This window comes from Pristis pectinata, chromosome 2 (assembly GCF_009764475.1).
Source record: "Pristis pectinata isolate sPriPec2 chromosome 2, sPriPec2.1.pri, whole genome shotgun sequence".
Classification (NCBI taxonomy): Eukaryota; Metazoa; Chordata; class Chondrichthyes; order Rhinopristiformes; family Pristidae; genus Pristis; species Pristis pectinata.
Window position 1 is genome coordinate 26,707,533 of NC_067406.1, and position 23,756 is coordinate 26,731,288.

General features: G+C 38.2%; 1 protein-coding gene across 2 annotated transcripts in view; it reads left to right on the forward strand.

Moving 5' to 3' along the window:
• The first annotated feature begins 856 nt into the window (after positions 1-856).
• me2 (malic enzyme 2, NAD(+)-dependent, mitochondrial) overlaps positions 857-23,756 on the forward strand; it is a 47,961-nt gene continuing 25,061 nt past the window's right edge. Inside the window, exons 1-7 of one of the 2 annotated variants that reach the window (XM_052036890.1) lie at positions 857-951; positions 7,273-7,395; positions 9,981-10,114; positions 14,376-14,525; positions 16,659-16,734; positions 18,858-19,019; positions 20,748-20,851. In XM_052036890.1, coding sequence (XP_051892850.1) covers positions 7,288-7,395; positions 9,981-10,114; positions 14,376-14,525; positions 16,659-16,734; positions 18,858-19,019; positions 20,748-20,851 — 734 coding nt within the window. In that variant the 5' untranslated portion in view covers positions 857-951; positions 7,273-7,287. Of the gene's footprint in view, positions 952-6,027; positions 6,136-7,272; positions 7,396-9,980; positions 10,115-14,375; positions 14,526-16,658; positions 16,735-18,857; positions 19,020-20,747; positions 20,852-23,756 lie in introns of those variants that run through there. The other variant, XM_052036899.1, reaches the window with a different exon arrangement.

Below are 23,756 nucleotides of genomic sequence, written 5' to 3' on the forward strand. Positions count from 1 at the left end.
AACCAAGGGTTAGGATTTCAAAATTAAGGGTAATAGTGAAAAGTAATTTCTTCACTCAAAGGATGATGAATCTTTGGAATTTTGTATCCAAGATGATTGTGCAGGCTTAGTCACTGAGGTATTCAACTTAGAGATCAATAGATTTTTGTATATTGAGGGAATCAGGGGAAAGTGTAGGAAGGCACTGAGGTAAAAGATCAGTAACGATCTTATGGAAGAGCAGACAAGAATTGGAATTGGTTTATTATTGTCACTTGCACCGAGGTACAGTGAAAAACTTGTCTTGCATACTGTTCATACAGATCAATTCATTACTCAGTGCATTGAGGTAGTACAAGTTAAAATACAGAATGCAGAGTAAAGTGTTACAGTTACAGAGAAAGTGCAGTGCAGGTAGACAGTAAGATGCAAGGTCATAACGAGACAAATTGTGAGGTCAAGAGTCCATGTTATCCTTCTAGGGAACCATTCAATAGTCTTATAACAGCGAGATAGAAGCTGTCCTTGAGCTTGCCGGTACCTGCTTTCAGGCTTTTGTCCTGCCTGGTGGGAGAAGGGGGAAGAGAGAAATGCCCAATAGTCTATTTAATGTTTCTATTTTTTTGCAATGAGTGCAAAAGAGCATGTGAGGAGTTACCTTAGGAGAGACCAAAAAAATGAATTGTGCAGCTTCAACGAAGGACCACCCTAGCGCCAAGCGGCAAAAGTAGGAATACAACGGACAGAAAGAAAAGCTCCATCAATGGGTCAAGTCAAGCTGCCATTGGATCAGCCCGGCCATCAATCTACTGAAGCCGTGCTCCCCGATGGTTAGTCGCCGCCGGTGTCCCGCCCCGCTTCATGCTGACGTAAAGGCTTTTAGGTCACCACGCGAGGAGACGGGTCTGGTGACGCTCGGCGGTGGAGTTGGCGGCGTGCATCGGGTGGGGTGTGGAGGAGCCTGGCGGAACTGTGAGTGATGTGCCGGGCCCCGGTCCGGCGGCGCCCTGAAATAACTCCAGGCAGTTAGGGTTCTTGAATGAATGGAATTGGGGTCGTGGAATTAGCAGCTGGCACTTGGGTGGTCGGAAGGATGAGGTTGCCGTGGTGATGTCTGAGGGGTTTTATGATGCTGGGGGTGGTCAGGATGTTCCGGGTTCTGCTTGGAGAGAGTGTTCTCTGACCAGAACCGCTTCCCGTAAATTGTGTCGTTCCTTATTTTGGAGGATTGCTTCAGTTCCTCTCCTTTCAAGAAATGGTGCAAATTTCATGCAGGCAAAAGACAAATTCAGCATAGAAATACTGATCTCAATCACCCATCCCTGGACATTCTGTTTTAACAACTTGCATTTTAATGATGTGTTCTCAATCTTGCATGTTCTGTATTACAGCAATAGAAAAAAACACTTGCAATGTCCATCCTGTTGGAACATTTGCAAAGTCCATCCCATTGGCAGACTAATTTTGTTTTAACTATTCCATAACGACGTTTCTAACGTTGGTGAATGGGTGAAAATCAGTGTGCAAAAGCAATTCACGAAGTAAAAGGAGAGCGGGACATTGAAAGTCATTCTGAATGTATGGAACTGTAAGATGAAAGGAAGATTTTGATTTATACAGTGATTTTTCACAACTTCACAATGTCCCAAGGAAGTACTACTTGAAAGTGTTTTTTGTGTTATAGGAAATGCAGCAGCCAGCCTGCTCTGCAAGCTCCCACAAATAGCAGTATGAAAATTACCAAAATACTTATTGTGATGTTGATTTGAGGAATCGGCACTTGCCAGGACGACTGATCTTCCAAAATGTGCCATGGAATATTTCTTTGACCACCTGAGGCAATAGAGGGGCCTTCATTTAATGTCTTCTCTGAAAGATATTAGCCCCATTAATGCAGCACTCCTTCATTACAACAGTGGAATGACAGTGTAAATTTTTATCCCTGAGACAATGGAGTACCGTCTAGTTAGCACTTGGCATATAGGGTAACTTTCTGTAGTTAGAATTTTATTGCATTTAAAATCTACATATCAACATAGACATGGAATATGGATCCCTGATTTTTGTCTTTATGGTACTGCTATTTCTGTGCTGTTGTAAATCTGAAACTGCACCTCGGTCAGTTTTGTTTTAAAGTTGGACCTTAGAAATGATCTTTGACAATTTGCAATAGGACTTGGTCATCAGGTTATAAAGTTATGCAATTTATATGGCTCCAGCAAGCATTTTTACTTGTTCTTTTATTTTGTGAAGTGTCAGCAGAAATCGATGCAGTAGTGAAAAATACAAGAGAAGGCCATAATCATGGGGTGTACTTGGACTGCATATGTGCAAGTTTTGATTTGGTTTTTCTTCAATTATTTTTGTACAAGGATAATTAACCTTTCCAAAATATCGATAGTCATCTCTTTTTATAAGGTAAATTTGGTGTGATGATTTATTTATTTATTTGCTAATATTTGGGTCTATTTAATGTAGGATTGGGAAAAAGGTGAAAGACATAAGAACCAGTAAGATTTATGGAATGATTTAGATCAGAGGAAAAAACAACATAGGAAACCCCCTATTACATGGGGTGGGTTGCATTCCTAGAAAAGAGTCCATATGGTGAATTATTTTTCCGTATAACTTCTTCTCAGAAACTACTCTTGACCAAGTTTTTGCTCTCCTATCTTAACATCTCCCATGTAGCTCAGTGTCAAATTTTACTTTCTAGTCCAGAGAGTTTCTTGCAGCAGAAAAGGTGATAATGCAAATACACCTTGTTAAGCACTGATTCTGGTTGTCGGTGGTCCTGCTTGCATGTCTACAATCTGACCTTGATATAAACACAGTTCTGTATTTCTCCAGGTAATCTTTTCTAGCAACTGTCCCAAGTCCTATTTTTTGTTTATAAGCTACAAATTGGGCATCTGCTTTTTAGTGTGGTGGAAAGTGCACAGTATGCTGTGTCCAGTGATGCAGTCTGGTCTCTTATAGGGTTATGGGGAAGAAGAAACCTGTTGAGTTTTTCTTTTTCACTTTTCCTTGTCCAGTGTATTTTTCCCACCATAATCGCCTCTCCTCACACCAACCATTCCTGAACTGACTGCAATTATTTTGTCTTTAGTAACTAATCTATTTAATGCATTAGTCAATGGAAGCCCTTCTACTGAACATCATGAAGCTCTTTATAGCAAACTAAATATGTTCACAATGTAGTCACAGCTGTAATGCAAGAAACTTTGGTCAGAATGCAAGTTTGAGTACCACCACTGACTTCTGTAAGGTTGGAAGACTAAGGGAAATTGAAAAAGCTTGAACTTTGCTGATAACTTGCAATGCAATTCAAATGGCCTGAGTAATTTTGCATGTTATCACATCGTTTCTATTCTAACTTTATACAAACATGATGTTCATCAGTGAAATATTTGGCTTGGAGATTTAATTCCAAAGGCTGAATGATTGGAGTTAATCAGATGGTGGGAGTCTAACATTTACAAAGTACAGTGGTGCATTCAGTGGAGCTGCTGCCTCCCATCTCCAGTAACCCATGTTCCATCCTGACCTCTGGTGCTGTCTGTGTGGAGTTTGCACATTCTTCCTGTGATTGCATGGGTTTCCTCTAGATATTCTAGTTTTGTGTCACATTCCAAAGATATGCAAATTAGTAGATTAATTGGGCACTATAGATTTCCAACATTGTGTCTTTCAGTGGTAGAATCTGGGGGAGTTGAGAGGAAAGTGTGGAGAATTAAAAATGGGTGCTTGATGGTTGGCATGGACTCTGGGCTAAAGGCCCTGTTTCTGTGTTGTGTAACTCTGATTTTACGTCAAAATGACAGATGAACAGAACTTGGAAAATATCTTAACATCCTCCAATCCAGAGCAGTACAAGTGTTGCTTAACCTGATTCATATTTTTATCCTTTATTGATACTGTATATTTTTTAATTTGCAAGGCATACAGAATTTAACTGTAACAGGAAGTGGAAAGATAAAAGAGCAATTCATATAGATATGATCTTTGAGGCATTTTGTATCCTTAATCTTCATCTACTGTTACTGCTTTGAAAAGCAACATGTTCTTATAACATTCTTCAAACATTTACCTATTCTGTTCTCTTTGACTTAAGCTTTAACAAGTTGTCACTCATGTATTATAGGCAATGATTATTGGCAGAGACCTTAGTCATAAGCCTGTGTGCACACATTTCCTTTTTTACAATGTAAGGAATAGTTTGAATAAAAATCAAAATTCAGTGTCAGTCCTTGTTATTTAATGTCGACCAAGATTCCCATCTAAGCTGGTTCCATTTGTCTGCATTTGGCCCTTATCCCTCTAAACCTTTCCTATCCATGTACCTGTCCAAGTACCTTTTTAAAATATTTAAAATGTACCTGCCTAAATCACTTCCTCTGGCAGCTCAATCCATATACAGAACACTCTCTAGGTGAAAAAGGTTGCCCCTCAAGTTCCTATTAAACCTCTCCCCTCTCACCTTAAACTTGTGCCCTTTAGTTCTTGATTCTCCAACCTTGGGTAAGTGACTGCATATTGACCCTGTCTGTACCCCTCATGATTTTATACATCTCTGTAAGATCACCCCCTCATTTCCCTATGCTCCACGGAAAAAGTCCGTACTCAACCTCTCTCAAGTCCTGCAACATCCTCCTAAATCTCCTCTGCACTCTTTCCAGTCAAATCTAGTAGTATCAAAGGCATGGTTGAGGATTTCAGCAGCAGTTGAATAGAGACAAAGAAGGAGAAGGGCAGTTATTGAGCTGAAAATACTTTCTTGGTAATAAAATGAATATGAGGTTCAAAAAATAACACCAGAATTGTGAACAATCTGGTTCAGTTTTGAACAGATTGCCAGGCAGATTGATTGAAGTTGGTGGCTGTGAACAGAGTTGTGATGGGAGAGCTATTATTCAGATGTGGGGTTCAGTTAGCTTGGCTCTTTTTTTAAAAAAAACTTCCCCCTTCCTTCAAAGCTCACGTTATTCTCCTCCTGGATTTTCTTTTCTCTTTTATTTTCTTTTTTTACTGCACATGAACAAAACCTCAAAGCATGCAAATGCAGATGTCATACACAAACGAGCCATGCAGGTATTTTTAAAAGAACATTTTGGTCTTTGTTGCACATGAACAAAGGTTGTGTGTTCCTGATTTGTGTGTGGAGATAGGAAAATTAATTGCCACCCAATGCTTGGATCACGAATCAAAGATCCAAAAAAACTGATGTTAATACTTTTGGCGTCATGGTTGTACAGTGTGGAAACAGGACCTTTGGCTTACCAGGTCTGAGATGACCGTCAGGCACCCATTACCTTTTGTTTTAAGGGAATGGAAAGGCAAGTGTAAATGTTATGCTGGAAGATGGCATAAATAAAACTGCAGATGGTGGAAATATGAAATAAAAACAGAAAATGCTGGAAAAACTCAGCAGATCAGGCAGCAACTGTGGAAAGAGATACAGTTAATGTTTCTGATTGAAGACTATTCATCTGTTTCGACAATATCTCTATATGGCAAAAATAAAATTACTTTTCTGGAATTAAAGGCTTTGTACATGCATTACTTTTTGGGATTGCTCAGGAATTGATGGTTACATAAGAACTTAAATATTTTTTGTGGATGTAATTGAAACTTTAATCATGGAGGTGCTGATCGCTATGCTTTTGTGCCCTCCAAGCATCAGTCAGCTTCTGGATGCAAAATTATAACTTTGTCTCTTTCTTGGTATGCTTGATTCACCAGTAACTTTTTTTTTGTTTCCTTTATTTAAAATTATCTTGCAGTAATTCCAATACAGTTTGGTCTAAGATTTTTTTAAAACAAAACTGGTTCCAAGTTCTGTGGAAGGCATGTTCTTGGGCATTGGAGCCATTTTATGCACATTTTTTTTTAACTACGGAGCATAGAAATAATACTAAATTAGTGACACAATTGACTGTACATAGATTATCAAGTATGTGGAAAGGGAGTATTCAGCAATGCACTTTGCTCTGCCACACCCCATTGACAATTATCAGCAGCAGCGAATGATTTTCACAGCCTGGCGCCTTTTGCACTGATATTAAATCTCAAAGTATTGTTTCATTGATTTCTTTTTTCGCCTTTAATTCTGGAGGATTTCAATGAAAGAAATTAAAGGTCAAATAAATGCCTAAAGTGAGTACCGGAGTTAGATCAATATATTTCACATTTTCAAAGGGAGTAGGTGAAGGTTGAATGTGTGGTTACTGAACTGTGATTGTGAGAGTGCACATCAAACATTTAGAAAGTTGAACTTGTTGGGATTATTGTCCTTTTTTCTTGTAAGCTGATGATCTATATAGTGAATTAGCAGCCTTCATTTTGGCTCTGCTATGATCCGGATAAAAAATAATTTGCTTCCTGCTGACCAGAGAGAGAGAGTTACATAAAGCAAATTTTTGTTTTCCAAGTTGTGTAAACTTTTAAGTCTTACCTAATTGTAACCCTGAAGTATAAAATGTGACAAAAAACTATCTTTTGAGATCAATTTAGAAATTATTAATTGCTGTTTTTATATTTAATTCTTTGTTTGCCTTTAACAAAAAATTGTTCAATGTTTTGAAGGTCCTGTCAAATCTCAATTAAGATTATCCTTCACTGTTAGGAGGATTGGAACTTTCATTGTTATTAACTAGCCCCAAGTTAAAAAATATTCCAAGTGTTTCCAGCACTCATTCTCTGTTAATTTTGCCATAATTTAACGCATCTTGGACCAAAGTTGTGGTTCTGGTGCATGTGTTGTGAATGAAAGGCCCATGAAGGTACAGTGAATTCCAACCAAATTCATTTGATTTTAAAAGCTTGTAGAAAGTATACAAGCAGAGATATTATCTCTACAGGTTTCCTTGAGCTACCAAACTAGGCCATTTCTTTTTTGGAATGGCACTGGGGGGTGCAAGTGGATGTTATCATTATTGTCAGTTTGAGCCAATGCCTACATTGGTTTACAGTAGCATTTACAAAAGACTAGCAGCAAGTCATTCACTTCAACTGGATTGATGGAGAAATTACAGTTTGTGGAAAATGCAGCAATTCCTATTTCAAAAGCTTGTCAGTTATTGCAGAATGACAATGGTTAGTAATCTCATTAAGAATTCAGTGGTTGGAAGTCTTGCTGTCGGCAAATAAGGAAAATCTGGCTGCATGCCGTTATAGTGAACCTTTTATGAACATAATTTTCTAGAAGGCCCAAATTCACAAATTTCCAATTGTAGAATATGATAAATATGAGCCACTAAAATGATGAACATGCTTTTCTTTAAATTCTTGCAGGTTGAATATTGAAAGATGTTGTCTCGACTTAAATTGGCTGTAAGACCATGTGCATACTTCTATCGTTGTGTACACACAAAGGAGAAGGGCAGACCATTGATGCTGAGTCCCAGAACAAATAAGGTAATTAACTTCCTCTTTAACATTAAGCAGCATAATTATTTCTTGAAATAATACAGGGTATCATGAGTTTCCATTGTCTAATGATGGGATTAGTTGTTTGCTGTAATAATAGAAACTGCAGACCTCATTGTAGAGAGAACAGGTGTTTTGGCTCAGTGTCCCTTAATCAAAACTATTATTTTTGTTAAATCGTATTGACTTAAATCCTATATGTTCATATTAAAATAGTCACTGAACAAAATCGTATTGTGTTTATTCAAATTTGTATAGCACCAATAATTTATGGAGAATTTTCATGGGGACTAAGCAGGAGGGGAAAATTGATGCTGAGCTGAAAGAGCATAGTTTGAGAAGGGTAATCAAGAGTTTTATCAAGGGAATGAATATCCTAACCAAGGAGGGGAAAGTAGGGACCTAGCAGAATTTGGGGTTTAAATTTGTATTTGCAGGGGGAAAAAGATTGCACAGTAAATTTCAAGTTTTAAAGTACAAATTCAGGGTTTTTAAACAATAAAAATGCCATTTGTCCCTTTGTGCATATAGTGGAGTGCATCATGGGATTGAATTCATGGAGTGTTTTTCTAGATCAGTGCACTGAAGCACTAATGAGGGAATAGGTTAGTATGGTGCAAAGATGGGGTTAATTAATAATCTGGTACTAAAGGAGTCTTTGGTCATAATGAATTTTCTTATATAAGCCTGAAAGTGATTTAGTTCATTCTGAAATACCAAACAAAGCAAACTACTGAAGATCTGAGTCGTGAATTGGTTATGCTAGATTACTAAACTACATTAATAGCTATGATGGTAAACAAGCAATGGATAATATTTAAAGCATTAATAAAAGTCCTTTTTTATGGTATAAAAACAGCAGGAAAATTCAGTTATGGCTAGTAAGGAGTTGTAGGTGTTCCTTTTCCTTTTGATCTCGTAACAGTAATATTGCCTAAAAGATTAGTAGTCAAGAGTATTGGCTAATTTGGCAAAGGAGGACCAAAGCATTGGTAAAGAAAAAGAGAGTAGAATATAAGAGTAATCGAGGAAGAAGTGTGAATTGGTTTATTATTGTCACATGTACCAAGATACAGTGAAAAGCTTTTGTGTGCCATCAGCTTTTATAGATATAGAAAGGAAAAGATAAGCTAATGTTAAATCTCACTCACTTAGTGAGAATGCAAAAAGTTATATTTGGTAATAAGATAGAGAAATTAACTTTTATTTGTTTTTAGAGAAGACACATGAAAATAATAGAAAACATGTCTGGAGTGAATGAGGAGCTGAAAAATTGGTTTTAGTTTGATAGATTTTTTTTAATGGCTGATTAAATCCTTGGGGCCTCATGACCTGCATTCTAAGATTTTGCAAGAGATTACTGTGGAGATGGTTGATGCACTGGTTGTCTTCTTTTAAAGTTCTACAGATTCTAGAATGGTACTGTACTTATAGAATAGAGGGTAGCAAAGATAACCCCAGGATTTAAGAATAAAGGGAGACAGTATTGTGGGAGTAGAGCCACTTGGAGACTGGAGGAGCAAATGTGTTTAAGGCAGAGGTACCCTCTTGGTATTTCCACATTACAAAGGTGTCAGATACTATGATTTTTGAGATGCATCGTGCCCTTAATGCCCGATCCATTTGTATCTCGTCTTTTTCCTATTGATGGCCGTTTTCAGCATCTGGTATGTTTTGCACCTATTTATAGTATATTTATTTGCTGTTCTTATCCTTATTGATGTTTTTTGGCTCTATTTCAATGTGCATCTGTCAAGATGTTGAGGCAGATTCCTGTTAACTCGGTCTTTGTCTCATCTGTCTCAACGTGGCCTTCTTCATTCTCTGAACCTTTTTGGCCAGCGGTCCCAGAATGTCTCATGGGCACGTTGCAATTGCCAGTATTGAACAGATGTATATCTATATACATAATGGAGATAAGAATTTCTCTTACTGCACTTCACTATAACCAATCAGGATCTGCATAACTTGATTCTCAATGACTGTAATATTTATGTCAAATGGCTGCAGTCTGTGTAAACATTGTACATCTACCATTTTAATGGATAACATTTGACAGGTGTATCTGGTAATTTTGGTTGCAAATTTTTGTTTGTAATATTTGGCAGCATCACAATATCAATATTGGATGCAATAGACCAGAGTTGAAAGGTATTTTGACTCCGTCCAATCCTATTTTCTATGTGGATTTATGTTTGACATCTTGTTACAAGCTCAAAAAATTCTAATGCAAGAATAGCTCAGAGGGAACAAGTGGAGGTGGGCTATTTGGACTTTTAGAAGGCCTTTGCTTAATCTCGTGTGGCACCTTATCAAAGTTTTACAGCACATGGGGGTTGGAGGTAGTATACTGGTATGGATTGAGGATTGGTTAATGGATCGTTAAATGTTTCTTAAAAGAAATTTATTAGAAGTGTGGGTAAGTGAAGAACGATTGAATTTTTGTTCACGGGTCATCAGTCTGTTTGGACCAATAATCTTGGACGGATGTGAATCATGCATCTGTGTAGAATTGTGTTCACTTCACAGTGCTCTAGTTGTCGTTGTTGAGACACTTGTCAATATGCTTTTAGGGCATGGCATTCACGTTGGAAGAACGACAGATTCTAGGCCTGCATGGGCTTCTGCCTCCTAAAATAGAAACACAAGATATTCAAGCAATGCGCTTCAAGAAGAACTTGGAAAAAATTCGGAACCCTCTAACAAAGTAAGGAATGGCTCATTTATTGCTGCTTGTATTGTAGAACTGAGGGAGGGTATTAGGCTAGGTCACATGTTTACATAGTAGATAAATTATTCTTGTCTATGATTGTCTTAATTGATATTAAATGTATAATTGAGTACTCTTGTGATTATAGGTATAATACCATAATTGAATGAAGCTGAATCAATTGCATTTTCAATCTTGCATGGATTTGCACATTTAATTTTAATTCTTTTGTGGGTAACTGAAAATTGCCAGTTGTAGCTATGCTGTGACCATGTGTCACATTGTTAGCCTGGTTGTATCTATTTTTTTTTGATTGTTAATGTCTGTAACAAATATTTTTGAAGTGCACAGCAGAATAAATGTAACTGTTTTTAAGCTGCCGGTCTTTCTCAGAAATATTTAAATTTGGCCCACCATTTTAAAAAATAACAAGGGATAATGAACCTATTTACAGGTATACTTATCTGCTATTCTTATCCTTATCGATGTTTTGTCTCTCTTTCAATGTGCATCTGTCGATGTTGAGGCAGATTCCTGTTAACTCTGTCTTTGTCTCATCTGTCTCAACAGTAGTCTGCAGCTGAAATATTTTAAAATTGGGAAAGAAATGAAATGAGAGGGGAGGGGATGTGGAAGAATGTTTAGAGAAGGAACCCAACCAGATTTTCTTGATTTCTAGAGATACGCTTTTTATTTGTTTGGACCTGGGAATCGATAATTCGGGAAATAAAGCTGTTATAGACAATTGAACTGGATCCAACACTGACATTTTTTTAAACCAGTTATTTATTTCTGTTTAGGAGCCAAACAATTAAAAATAAGTGAATGAATATAGTTTGGCATTGTAGATCTGCTCTTTTTTTTCTGTCAGAAATAATCAGTCACTTAAGATTTGTTTTCCCTCTAATTTTATTTGATGTATTTAAATTATCTATCTGATAATCTAATGCATGCGTTGGTTTAATATTTCAATTCAGTCAACCTAATGATGAGAACTATTTGGAAAATGGCTCAGTTTAGTTTCTAGAGTTTCACTTCTTTCGTGTTTCAGTGGAATAGAATTTTCAGAGTACAATACACCAACATCATACTGAAGTGGGAATGAATTTCCAAGCAATTTTTTTTACTACTTGTCTTTTTTTTGGGGGAAAATTCAGTTTCACTAAGTTTTTTTTAAGTTGGCCAGTGTTTATTCTGGCCTGAACATGTGGTCCTCCTCCTTGTTCAGTCTCTTGAGATCAAGAATAACTTGCTTCCACTCCAATCTTGTGGGTTCTAAGATGATTGAGGCCAATGTGGGAACTACAGATTCATCCACTGATGGGACAGGAGGTGCCTGACAGGATGGGTGGGTGGTTAGTGAGGTTGTGTGCTCCTTCCACTGTTTATGCAGGGTTTCTGTGATCCCAATGCATGGACTTTCAGGTCTTATTACTATCTCAGATGCTTCATCTCTTCTGTACAGTCATGGGCTAGAGATTCTCGAAAGTCAGTGGCGATGTTGCATTTCTGAATGGAAGATTTGAGCACATCCTTGAATCTCTTCCATATTCCAGCTGACAAGAGTTAAGAATGTCTGTCAGGCTGGCTGAGTGGAATTAGGGCCTTAACGCTGGTGATGTTGGTCTAGAAGACATTGATTTGGAAATTTGGAGGATTCTGAAGAGATGGCATTGGCATCTTTCCAGTGCCCTGATGTGCCTTGACTAGGTCTTCAGTATATAGTAGGGCAGGATAGATGATGAGTTTTGTTCTGGGTCTGAGTTGTTCAAATGCCCTTCTTTATTGATGAAAGCTACAGTATACTGCGCATTTAAGGTGGTGATGAATTTCATCATTGATGACCCTCTGTCTGCATTTGCCAAGAGGAAGCTCCTGAGATGCGAGAAGCGTTCCGTTTTCCAGGTCTTGTCGTAAACCTTTATCGTTGGAGGGTGGTGTTGGTGAGTTCAGATTGGTAGAGGACACTGTTTGTTGACGTTGACTGCAAGGCCCATCACACATGCTGCAGCAACTGAAACAGCGATGGCTTGGAGTTTGACCTCCTAAGTTCATGCAAATGCAAGCATTGTTTTTGTAGTGCACACGACTGAGATTCAGTTGATTCACTCTGGAATGTAGTTTCTGTCAGTTGAATAGCTTCCCATTAGTTCAGCTGCAGAGAGTTCTGGACACAGCTCAGCATGTGATGAAAACCATCCTCCCCTTCATGGATTCCGTCTACACTTCTCGCTGCCTTGGTAAAGCAGCCAGCATAATCAAAGATCCCACCACCCCTTCTCTCTTCACCACACCCTCCACACCACATCCCACCTCCACCCACCCACCGCCCCACCCCCAGCCCCTACCACCGGGTAGAAGATACAAAAGCCTGAAAGCACATACCACAAGGCTCAAGGACAGCTTCTGTCTTGCTGTTATAAGACTACTGAATGGTCCCCTAGTACAATAACATGGACACTTGACCTCACTATCTCATTATGAGCTTGCACCTTGTTGTCTACCTGCACTGCACTTTCTCTGTACTGTAACACATTCTGCATTCTGTTATTGTTTTACCTTGTACTATCTCAATGTTGTAATGGATGGTATGCAAGACAATAATAAACCAGTTTACCTCCTGCAAGAGATCTGTTGAACATGTGCAGCGCAGTGGAGAGAAAGATTAAAATAAGTGTTGGGGCAATGATGCAGCCTTGTTTTGATGCAAGTTTGCATTGAAATTGGCTCTGTTGTAGACCTATTGGTTGGGAAGTTTGCATGCCACCATGAAGCAAATGTAAGGAGATCATTTCTGGTGGGCAGCTGAATTTGATGAGATTCTCCACAATTCCTCCAGGTGGATGACGTCAAAAGCTTTATTAAGGTTGGAAAAGGCTATATAGTGATTTTGTTCTGCTCCCTGTATTTGTTTTGGAGTTATAATGAAGTGAAGATCACGTCAGCTGTGGTCATCAAGACTAGGTGTATGGAATCTGCATTGTGATTTTGGGGAGCAGTTCTTCAGTCATTGGGAGGAGGTGTTTGAGGAGGACCCAAGCAGTCTCAGACTTGACTTGTCTCAGGGAGACAGACATCCCCCCCACCCCCACTGTGGTGATCAGAGATGAACTTGTTTTCTTTCTTGAAGATGTTTGCAATTGCAGTTTCTATGATCTCCTTGTATGTCCTCCAGTACCTAATGTTACGACTATGTGTTTTATTTTTTATTTAAAATTCAGAAACAAATTTGTAGGACATACTTGGCAGATTCACTTGACTGGCTGCATCTTGTTTTAAGCAAATGGGGAATGGAGGAAAGAACAAAAGAGGTGGACTGGGTTCTAGTGGAAAGTAATAAGAGATTTCATGATAAAAGGGATGTTATTGCAAGGCAAACAAATAATCATTAACCAAGAGAAGATGGGTCTAGGGAAATCATTACTGTCTGGAAGACAAAGAAGGCAGCAGTGGTTGTAGTCTGAAATTGAACTTGTTCAGTCCTGAAGTTGTCAAGTATCCAATTTTGTTTCTTAACTAAGCTCAAAATAACTCCACTATCTAAATGTAGTCATTTTGCAATTTAGTTGAAGACTAGAATTATTTCAGTTCCTATATTTAAATATAAAAAATATCTGAACAATGCAAAAACAAAAGTTGACAGACTTATTACTCTTTTCCATGGAAATGTTCCACAAGATGTTCACTATTTTAAAATCAGGGCTCATTTGTAATGTGCTAAGTAACACCAGTGTGCAGCAGACTTCAGTGAATTTCTTATTGGGCAAGAATGAAAATGACTGCACAATTCTCATCTCCCTTTTGAGGGAGGGAAGGATTCCCCCACCTTGATCTCTTGTAATACCAGTGGTGAAGGTATGGTGCTGTTTGGAAGGATTCCATAATTTTGACTTGCTAGCAATGAAAGATTTAAAATGCTCCTAGTCTATTTTGTTTGTGCTGGTCTCCAAAATCCCAAGCTTTAAAAGTGACCCTTTTTGATCTATAATGCAGTGCACATACAACTTATTGGGATTGGAGATATGGCTGTGACATAGATTGCATCACTATTTTATTTCATATGTGCATAGTCTTGGGTTTAAAGAGTGATATTTGTATATTCTGAGGCTGGTTTTGGCAGGGAGGGTGGGGAATGAAATTGCTTTTATTTATTTGCTTTTAGTCCCAGGCATATAAAGTGGGAAAATAAAATGTCTTCATGTGAACAATCCTGCAAATATTTCCAAGTGTTTCTGTTGTAACTGTTGTTCCATTACAGATATATCTATGTGATGGGAATCCAGGAAAGAAATGAAAAATTATTCTATAGGGTGCTGCTTGACAACATTGAGGAATTAATGCCAATTGTTTATACTCCAACAGTGGGCCTGGCCTGCTCACGATATGGACATATCTTTAGGAGACCAAAGTAAGTAAAAAGCATATTTCACTGTGGTTTAACAGCTTTTATATTTTAGAATATTGTACATTAATTCCTAATTTTAATCTTGGTGCTGATGCTGATCACTCAATAATTGGATTAGTCTGATTTGTAATTGACTTAAAATTATATTTAATTTAAACCAATACCTCAGTCAAAGGTATAATTGGTATCTGGAAAAAAATCAAAACAGCCAAATTTGTGCTAGTGCTGGTGTTCCAGATTTCTCCGGTGTTTAGGTCACTAAAATCGTGTGCATTAGAGAAGAGTTGGGATTACTCTTCCCTTGTAAACTAAAAGTCTGGTATATGTTCTGATGTCATTACTGAACTGCTAGTGAAATGGTCTGTGGAAGATAAGATTGACACAGCAACAGATCCTCTGGAAGAGATGGTTGCTGATGTAATCAAAGTGTTCTACTTTCAGTTTCTCACTAGGGATCTTATCTGTACGTTATGAGTGACTGACTGGGAACAGGATGGTGGAGAACTTTTTGCTTCAGCCAATGTTCATGGTTAGCACTGAGCTACTAATGGTTTTGGAGTAGTGGGGGTTTATTGGTCCTCCTTTGAATTTACAACTATGGCATAATTATCTATATATTTGAGTTGATTTAATTTAATTTCAGTTGCTGCATGGAGATTGAGAGTGGTTGTTTTCAGTCTGTTGTGCACAAGGACATAAGAAATAGGAACATGAGTAAGCCATTTGGCCACTTGAGCTTGCTGTATCATTCAAAAAGATTGTGGCTAATCTTTTAAGTGTCATTTTCTTGCCCTATTCTAATATCCCTTGATTCTTATAATATCCAGAAATCTCTTGACCTCTGAATACAAGCAATGGCTGGGCCTCCTTAGCTCACCATGAGATTTGCCACCCTGTGAATGAAGAAACTTCTCGTTTTGGTCCTAAAGGACTGACCCTTATTTTGAGACTGGAATCCCTTATTCTAGACTCCCTGGCCAAGGGGGAACAATTGACCTATGTTTAGTCTGTCAAGCCCTCTGAATGTTGTATTGCTGTTAATTTCAATGAATAGACCCTAAACTACTCAAATTTTTACCATAATGACAGATTCACCATCTCTTGCTGTAGAGGGAATGTACCAAAGATCCATAGCAGTATGTTGTTTCTATTGGGTAAGAAGATCAAAATTGTATACTGTACAGCAGGTTTGCTCTGAGACCTGATTAAAAACTATAGCAAGATATCCCTCCTCTGGTAATCAAATCCTCTTGCAATAAAGGCCAATGTACCATTTGCCCTTCTAATTACTTGCTATACCTGCATATTAATTTTCAGTGATTTATACACAAGGATGCCCCAGCTCCCTTCATACTTCAACATTTTCCCAGGTTATATTGAGAACCTCAAAACCATGCATCAGGAGCTCTGCATTAGTGACAAAAGTGCAACATCTCAAACTATCTCTTTCTCTTTCTTCCCACCCCCCTCACCCCATCACATCAGCCACCTTCTGCTCCATCTGGGGGGGGAAGTCTATGGTTCCCATGTTGGCTTGATGAACCATCTTGGAATCCACAAAACTAGAGTGCATCCTCAATCTTAAGGGAGCATTTAAGGAGATGAAGAAAGTAAAGTCAGTAGCAACTTTAAAACTTAATTGGATAAATACTTGAAGGGGAGAAAAGTGCAGGGCTGTAAGGAAAGGAATATCTTTAACAAAAAATGCTGAAAATACTTGGGTCTGACAGCATCTGTGAAGAGAAACAATCAATGTTTTAGGTTGATGACCTTTCTCAGAATTGGAACAGGAACTTCATTCAAATTGCATTTTGATTACTGGATAGAATATGCTGAAATATGGCCTGTTTCCTTGCAAACTAGTCTTGCTTAATTTGTTCTTTCCCATAACAATTTTTTCCTTAAATATTTTTCAAAGTCCCTTTTTCAAAGAGATCCCTTTTCAAAGATGCTGTTATTTAAATTTGGAGAAATCTTTCCAAGCAAACTGTTTTGGGCACTGTGCAGGACATGTTAATTGTTTGGAAGAAGATAGTCCAAAGTTTACTTTTTCCAGTACTGAGCTTTTCGTTGTGCTTTGCATTGTGGATGTAATTTTAACAGTGTTAATTTTTGTGTTTTTTCACTTTTCAACAGGGGTGTATTTATTTCCATTTTGGACAAAGGCCATGTTAGATCAATTCTTGACAACTGGCCAGAGACACAGATTAAGGTAAAGGAGAAATGGTGCATTTAAAAACATAGTTGCTCTCAAGCTTGTTGGCAAATTTTGGTGTTCAAACACAGGTAGCATTCCTGTATGAGTTGAAGTTAATTATTGGGTAGTAACCAGTTGGAGGGGGAAAAAAATCAGATGTTTCCTTAAGCACCACAGAGTACATGCTGCCCAAGTCTGGAAATCGCCTTCATCACTTCCTACCCCCAGTACTTCAAATTCATGATGAATATCCAATTGGGGATGTTTGGATACTTAAATGTTATTCCAGAATAATTTGATAAAGACATTTGAAAATCAGAAATGTTTACCTTGGTCAAAAGTACAGTATAATTTATAACCTCTTTCCACACTGATGAAGTGAGAACTCTCTTTGCTGACCATGAGTTGCACATTAGAAATATAATCCCTACCCCATGGAGTAATCGGGTGATGATTGGAGAAGAGACTTTTGAGGAGGAAACTGACTGAATGAAGCAGGTGGTGAATAAATAGTAATAATCACTTAAACATCAGAGATGGTGTTGAAGGAAAGAAAGGTGGATAATGTGAATGAGATGGAGATAAAATTTTAAGTATGTGGTTTCATGTCCAAGGTAGTAATGATCCTGGGAATGTGAGTTTGTCTTCCTGCTTTAAGAAGGCCATGAGTCCTTGTTGAAGTACAATGGTGACTGTAAAGTCAAATGCTCGCCTGAGAGATTAAACACTCCCATAGAGGTCGGGAGTTCCTTTCAAGTTGTCTTTCTGCATCTGTCCATGAAAATGGAAGAATGGAATTATAGATGCTATGGGGTTCATCATGGTTTTCAGCCTTGTCTGTCATCAAGACTAGAGTTCGCAAAGCTGGCAGAATTTGGAAATGGTCATAAAAGTTGAAGAGTTTATTTGGAGGATGTCGTTGGAAGGTACAGTAACTATCAAAAAGGGGCAGGGAAAGCTGAACTTAGAAATTGATGTCACTGAGGATAAAGCAGGGGCCAATGGGAGAGGATACCTTGGAGAAACTGGGTAAGGTAATGGATCCAGAATTTAAAGGGAATGTTAGAGATGTTGAGGAGTAGGAATTACTCAGTCATACTGGTGATAAGATAAGATCTTTATTAGTCACATGTACATCGAAACACAGTGAAGTGCATCTTTTGCGTAGTGATTTTGGGGGCAGCCCGCAAGCGTCGCCACGCTTCTGGCGCCAACATAGCATGCCCATAACTTCCTAACCTGTACATCTTTGGAATGTGGGAGGAAACCGGAGCACCCGGAGGAAACCCACACAGACACGGGGAGAATGTACAAACTCCTTACAGACAGTGGCCAGATTTGAACCCGGGTTGCTGGTGCTGTAAAGCATTATCATAACCACTATGCCACCGAGCCTGCTGTTGTTATGCATAAGACAAGAAGAATGAAATGGCACAGGAGAGGATTCTAAGGAGATTTACAAGGATTTTGCCAGTAATAAAGTATTTTGGTTGAGAAATACTTTATTTTCTTTATTCTAAAGAAAATAAGCTTAGCCAGATTTGGCAAAAGGGAGATTTACAGAAATTTCTTGGCAGAGAGAGAACTAAGTAGTGGGCATATGTTTGATTTGGTAGGAAAAACATTTCATCCATAGCAGTGGGGTTGGGTGTCTGGATTCCACTTACTGAAGGGATCAGTTTTGTGAAAACCTGCAAGGCTGCATGCTGGGTAAAGTGATTAGTTTTAGTAATGTTTTTTGGCTGATGTGGGCAGTTGAGGTTAAATGGCTTTCTGCTGTAAATCCCCATGATTCTAACATGTTTGCCATTCTGATTTAGAAGTTGATGTCAGAATCATTACTTGGCTCTTAACTTGACCCTGCAAAGAAAAAACAAAACTGTAAAAACGGGCTTGACTCTGAGCCTTTCCTGAGATTATAGTTACTTTGTGTATTTTAGAATAGAATTTAAGTTTACTAATCCTTGCAGTAGGAAGAGAATTTCATGATCTGTATGACATTTAAATCTTTGAATTACAGTGAATGTTGTGCTATGTTCTTGTAGAATAATTAAATTTCTTTTGTTTTGCTTTGAAATGGTTGATTTGATTTTTAAGAGAAATTTGAATGATATTATTTATTCTATTTTTCCCCCTAGGCTGTAGTTGTAACAGATGGAGAACGGATACTGGGACTTGGAGACCTGGGAGTTTATGGAATGGGAATACCAGTGGGAAAGCTGTGCTTGTATACGACGTGTGCTGGAATTGATCCACGGGGGTGCCTTCCTGTTTGTATTGATGTTGGTACTGATAATGAGGTAATTGCACAAAGCATTAAGTAATGGCACATTACAAATCATATGAACTGCTGGATTGTACAAATTAGTTTTTGTTGGTAGTACACTGGTCATACTATTGAAGTTTAAACATATCCTCTCAGTTATAATTACTTGAATGTGTATTTTCACCCCAAAATGTACATCTGAGTGACGGTGAGGGAAGAAGTTTGTGTTTTTTTTAAGCCACTGTTGCGTAAGCCTTTGGCCTGATATTTAATCAGATTGCTTTTTCAAACTAATCTTTATATTTATATACTATACTTTTAACATGAAATGCCACATAATATTCTTCCATTGCACCAAAACTTTTTTTTTCAGTCAGCTGGGTAATCAATATAAATAACATTTTTGGTCTATTCTCCTCATCCTTTGAAGACCAGTTGAAGCTATATTGCAACTTAATTCTCATGATTTTCCAGTTGCAAACTAAACTGAATGACTGGACTCAAGCCATTGCTGTTGTGATGACTTTCCAGAAGGAATGCTATTGAACAAGACTCTCATGCAAAGAAAGTTTTATTAGTATCTGATTCATTGAAGTTTTCCTTTGGGGAGTCCCAGGTTCTGTAAAAAGCACCAATGGAATTGCTGGAAAATGCTTGAGGAACTCAGTGGGTCAGGCAGCATTTATGGACGGAAATGGACAATCCACATTTCGGGCCAAAACCCTTCATCTGCACTGGTGCAGATGAAGGGTCTCGCCTTGAAGCGTCAGCAGTCCATTTCCTCCATAGATGCTGCCTGGCTCGCTGAGTTTCTCTAGTGTTTTGTGTTGCTCCAGGTTCCAGCATCTGCAGTCTCTAGTGTCTCTAGTGATTTCCATTGGTGCTGCTAGCTTTTAAGTTGAACGTACAGACTAATGGTAAATATGTTGTTTTCTTTTAATGTACAGATTTTTTTTGCAGATGTTTGCATGGTATATATTTTGTGATGCATTCTGGTGTGAGTTTCCATAAATTGCTAGATTTTTTTGAAAAGTTCATTCAAATGCTATTTTTGCATTGCCATTTGAAATTTCTAATATCAAAAATAAGGTTTTCTGAATAGGAATTGAAAATTGAGTATAATATTTAAGTTTGTCAACTATTGGTTCTCCTTTTGATATTTCCACTTGTCATTAATATTTGTATTACCCATGAAATTTAACAACCATAGTCATGTACAAAAATATTTTAGTAATTTAAGATTAAATGATTTCTTCTGTAATTGAAAAGGCTCACAGCTGCCTTGCACAGTCAGAAAATGCATGCTGATTGCATTTTGAGAGTAAGGAGCCTATTGAAGGGCAAAAGTTTGTTAGTGGAGTCAGTGCTGGAGGTAAAATTTAAGAAGAGACTATTAATTGGTTCCTGTTGCTAAATTAAAACTGATTTTGTTCACTTTGTTTCTGCCTTGCATCTGCCTCTTTGTTTTGAATTTATTGGATCTGCAATGAATGTCTGGTTCTCTGCTTATTAATCCTCTGGAAAAACTTTACTCAGAATCTGTGACAGTGCAGCTTGGTGTCTCTGGAAATGTTGGGAGGAAAAAAATAATCAAATTCTGTTGCAGATGATGGCATTCCTGGGTTTGCTTAGCATTGGTTTAGTTTAAATGACAATAACAATAATAGTTCATCTAATTTGTGCAATTCCATGGAGGTCAAGTGGAATGAGTAACATTTGTGGTGTATGTCTTTACAGAATTAAAGTTTGTTTGTTTTTCTAGACTCTATTGAAAGATCCATTTTACATGGGTCTTTACCAGAAAAGAGACCGTTCACACCATTATGATGAACTTATTGATGAGTTTATGGAAGCAATTGTGAATAAGTAAGTAGTCTTACTACTCCTAATGGGATTTAGAAAGTAAGAACTCTTTAATCAGTCTTACATTATTTGCCAACATTTACCTGAAAACCCTGGAATAATGTTGGTCTTTATATGATTTTGAGTGTCCAGCTAGATGATAAAACGGTTCTTTGGCCCCGAATCATCTTATCGTAACATTACAGAACCACTGAGGATCAGCACACAAATGTGAATAGTTATCACTGAGCATCTGATTTTTGAAAAGTGATAATTTCATTTTATAAATTTTAAAGTGAAATCTTAATTTTAGTAAGATGAATGTACAGTTGCTAATACTAGGAAACAAATCCAAGTACCATTTACTTAATGAAAGTGCACTCTTCCCCACAACCAGTGTATTTATTGAGCATTGCTTCTTTGTTGTAATTTTAGGCCCACTATCCTGATCTGGCCATATTTATCCTCAGCAAGAGCCCACTGGTAGATTTGGTATGAACACCATTTGATGCTGAATTGGAGCTTTTCTTTACCTTTGCCAACAGAGGATTGAAGAGTTCTATACTCTAGGAGTCATGATACTTGATTTTCTCCTTTTGTGTTCCATTATTAGATGCTATTCGGTGAACTGGAATTGATATTTGGTGTGCTTTCATGGTCCTTCAAATACTTAAACTTTAACCAAAATGATTAAATTTATTGCAGTTGATAACCTGTTGTGCACTGCTCCTACTGATCATCTTTTCAGTTGAGATGATCTTGAGTTCTGACAAGGAAGATTTTCATTATGACTACCCTTTCCCCAAATTTTTTGGAGTGAATCTTCCTGTAGATTTTTTTTTACTGTATATTACTTGGTCATTGAATCACGTGGTAACATTATGGCTTGTAAAGTTATTCATTTCTATCATAATAGAAAATGGTGCTTAAGGAGGGAAAAGACAATGAGTACCTATCTTGTGTATCTGTCCAAATGTTCCAGGGCTGCATTGGCAGTGGTGATTTTGTTTTAATATTTAATCTTAAGTTTTTTTTTTAATCCTTTTGAGGATGATTTTAATTCCACTATTTTAATTACTTGAGCGAGATTCGGTAACATAGGAGACTTCAGTTATCCACTTGGTTCTGAGAACTGCATTGCAGTTAATCTGGCCTTCTGATTTTTTTTTCCACTGATTCTTTAAATCATTGATCTCTTTGCTGAAATCTGATACCTTGTCAAACACGGGATTGAACTAGGGCAGGTTTGTCTTCGGAATTGTTTGACTGCAAATGAGGCTGAATATTGATCACTTTAATACATAGTTACCTGACTCTTCCTTTCTGTCAGCCTGGGAGTTCTTTTAACTGAACCTGGCCTCCACATTGGAGTAATGTTTGACTCTGCATTGCCAGGTGTACATGCTGTGGAAGACTATTTCCACTTCTTGTAATATTGCCCACTATTGAATCAGCTCATTTGATGCTGAGGTACTCATTCATGCTTTTAATTCACTGGCAACGTGTTTGGCACTCGTTTTCCCAGGAACTGGTATGCTAATAGAATTGAAGGTTTTTATATTTTAAGAAAAAGTCGTTATTATACATAGAGATGTATTGGTTTATTATTGTCACTTGTACCGAGGTACAGTGGAAAAACTCATCTTGCATATCGATCTTACAGATCAATTCATTACACAGTGCAGTTACATTGAGTTAGTACAGAGTGCATTGAGGTAGTACAGCTAAAAACAATAACAGTACAGAATGAGAGAACTGAATTTGGTGCATAAGGAATCTCCCCGTGGCTCGGAGTGGAGAGGCTAGCTGTGAGGACTGGTGTTGGGTGGCCTGGGGAAATTAATTCAGCTCTGAGATGTTCAGCGCTCTACCATGGCTGATGTAATTAATTGCTGGGGACTGGCATTATTTGTTTTAAAAAATTTACATCCTGGCTTTTGTGTTGCCAACACCTGGATCCTATGGTCTCTTTCGTCATCTCCTGTTGAATGTGATGTAGGCAGATGCCTTCCCCCTCTCTGTTTGGCTACACAGTTCTTCCCAGCCCAGAGAACCACTGAGCTTGTTACCATCAAGAAATCTCCAGACTGGTGAGAACTGTGCAGCTGAGCAATGAGGGGGGAGGCAGCCACTTCCATCATCATCAAAAGCAGATGATGAGATGTACCATAGGGTTTAGGTGGTCTGTCAACACAAGGAGAGCAGCTGCCAGTCTTCGGTAATGGGCCCCACTAACCGTGTCAGTTAGGGTGGAGCCCAGAGTCTACATCATGGCACTGAACGGAGGTGTTGCTTGTCCCTGGCTCACACATACCAGCCCATACAGGCAGCCTGTCCACACGAAGCCATGAACAAGATTCATAGCTGGGAGCACAAACAAAGAACAAGGTTTTGTGCCAGGTTTCAGCACAGCACTCTTGGTGGAGTGGGATACCATGTCTGAACACCTGATTATGTGTTTTTTTTAAACCACCCTTTAGAATTCTGCTGCCTGCTTCCTTGCTCGCTCTAAGTTTACTTGTAATGCTATACTTAGATAAGATAAGATCTTTATTAGTCACACGTATAAAGGGGGGGTGGGGGCAGTCCGCAAGTGTCGCCATGCTTCCAGCACCAACATAGCATGCCCATAACTTCCTAACCTGTACGTCTTTGGAATGTGGGAGGAAACTGGAGCACCCGGAGGAAACCCACACAGACATGGGGAGAACGTACAAACTCCTTACAGACAGTGGCTGGATTTGAACCCCGTCGCTGGTGCTGTAAAGCATTGTGCTAACCACTATGCTACCGTGCATTGTTAAGAGCCAGTTTATGTACATTTTTAACATTCTCACTTTAATTACTTGATTTTAAAACTTTCATCCTGGTTTTTCTATACTTCTGTGGCCTCATTCTTGCCTTTTTCTAATTTCCCCCAGATATTTAG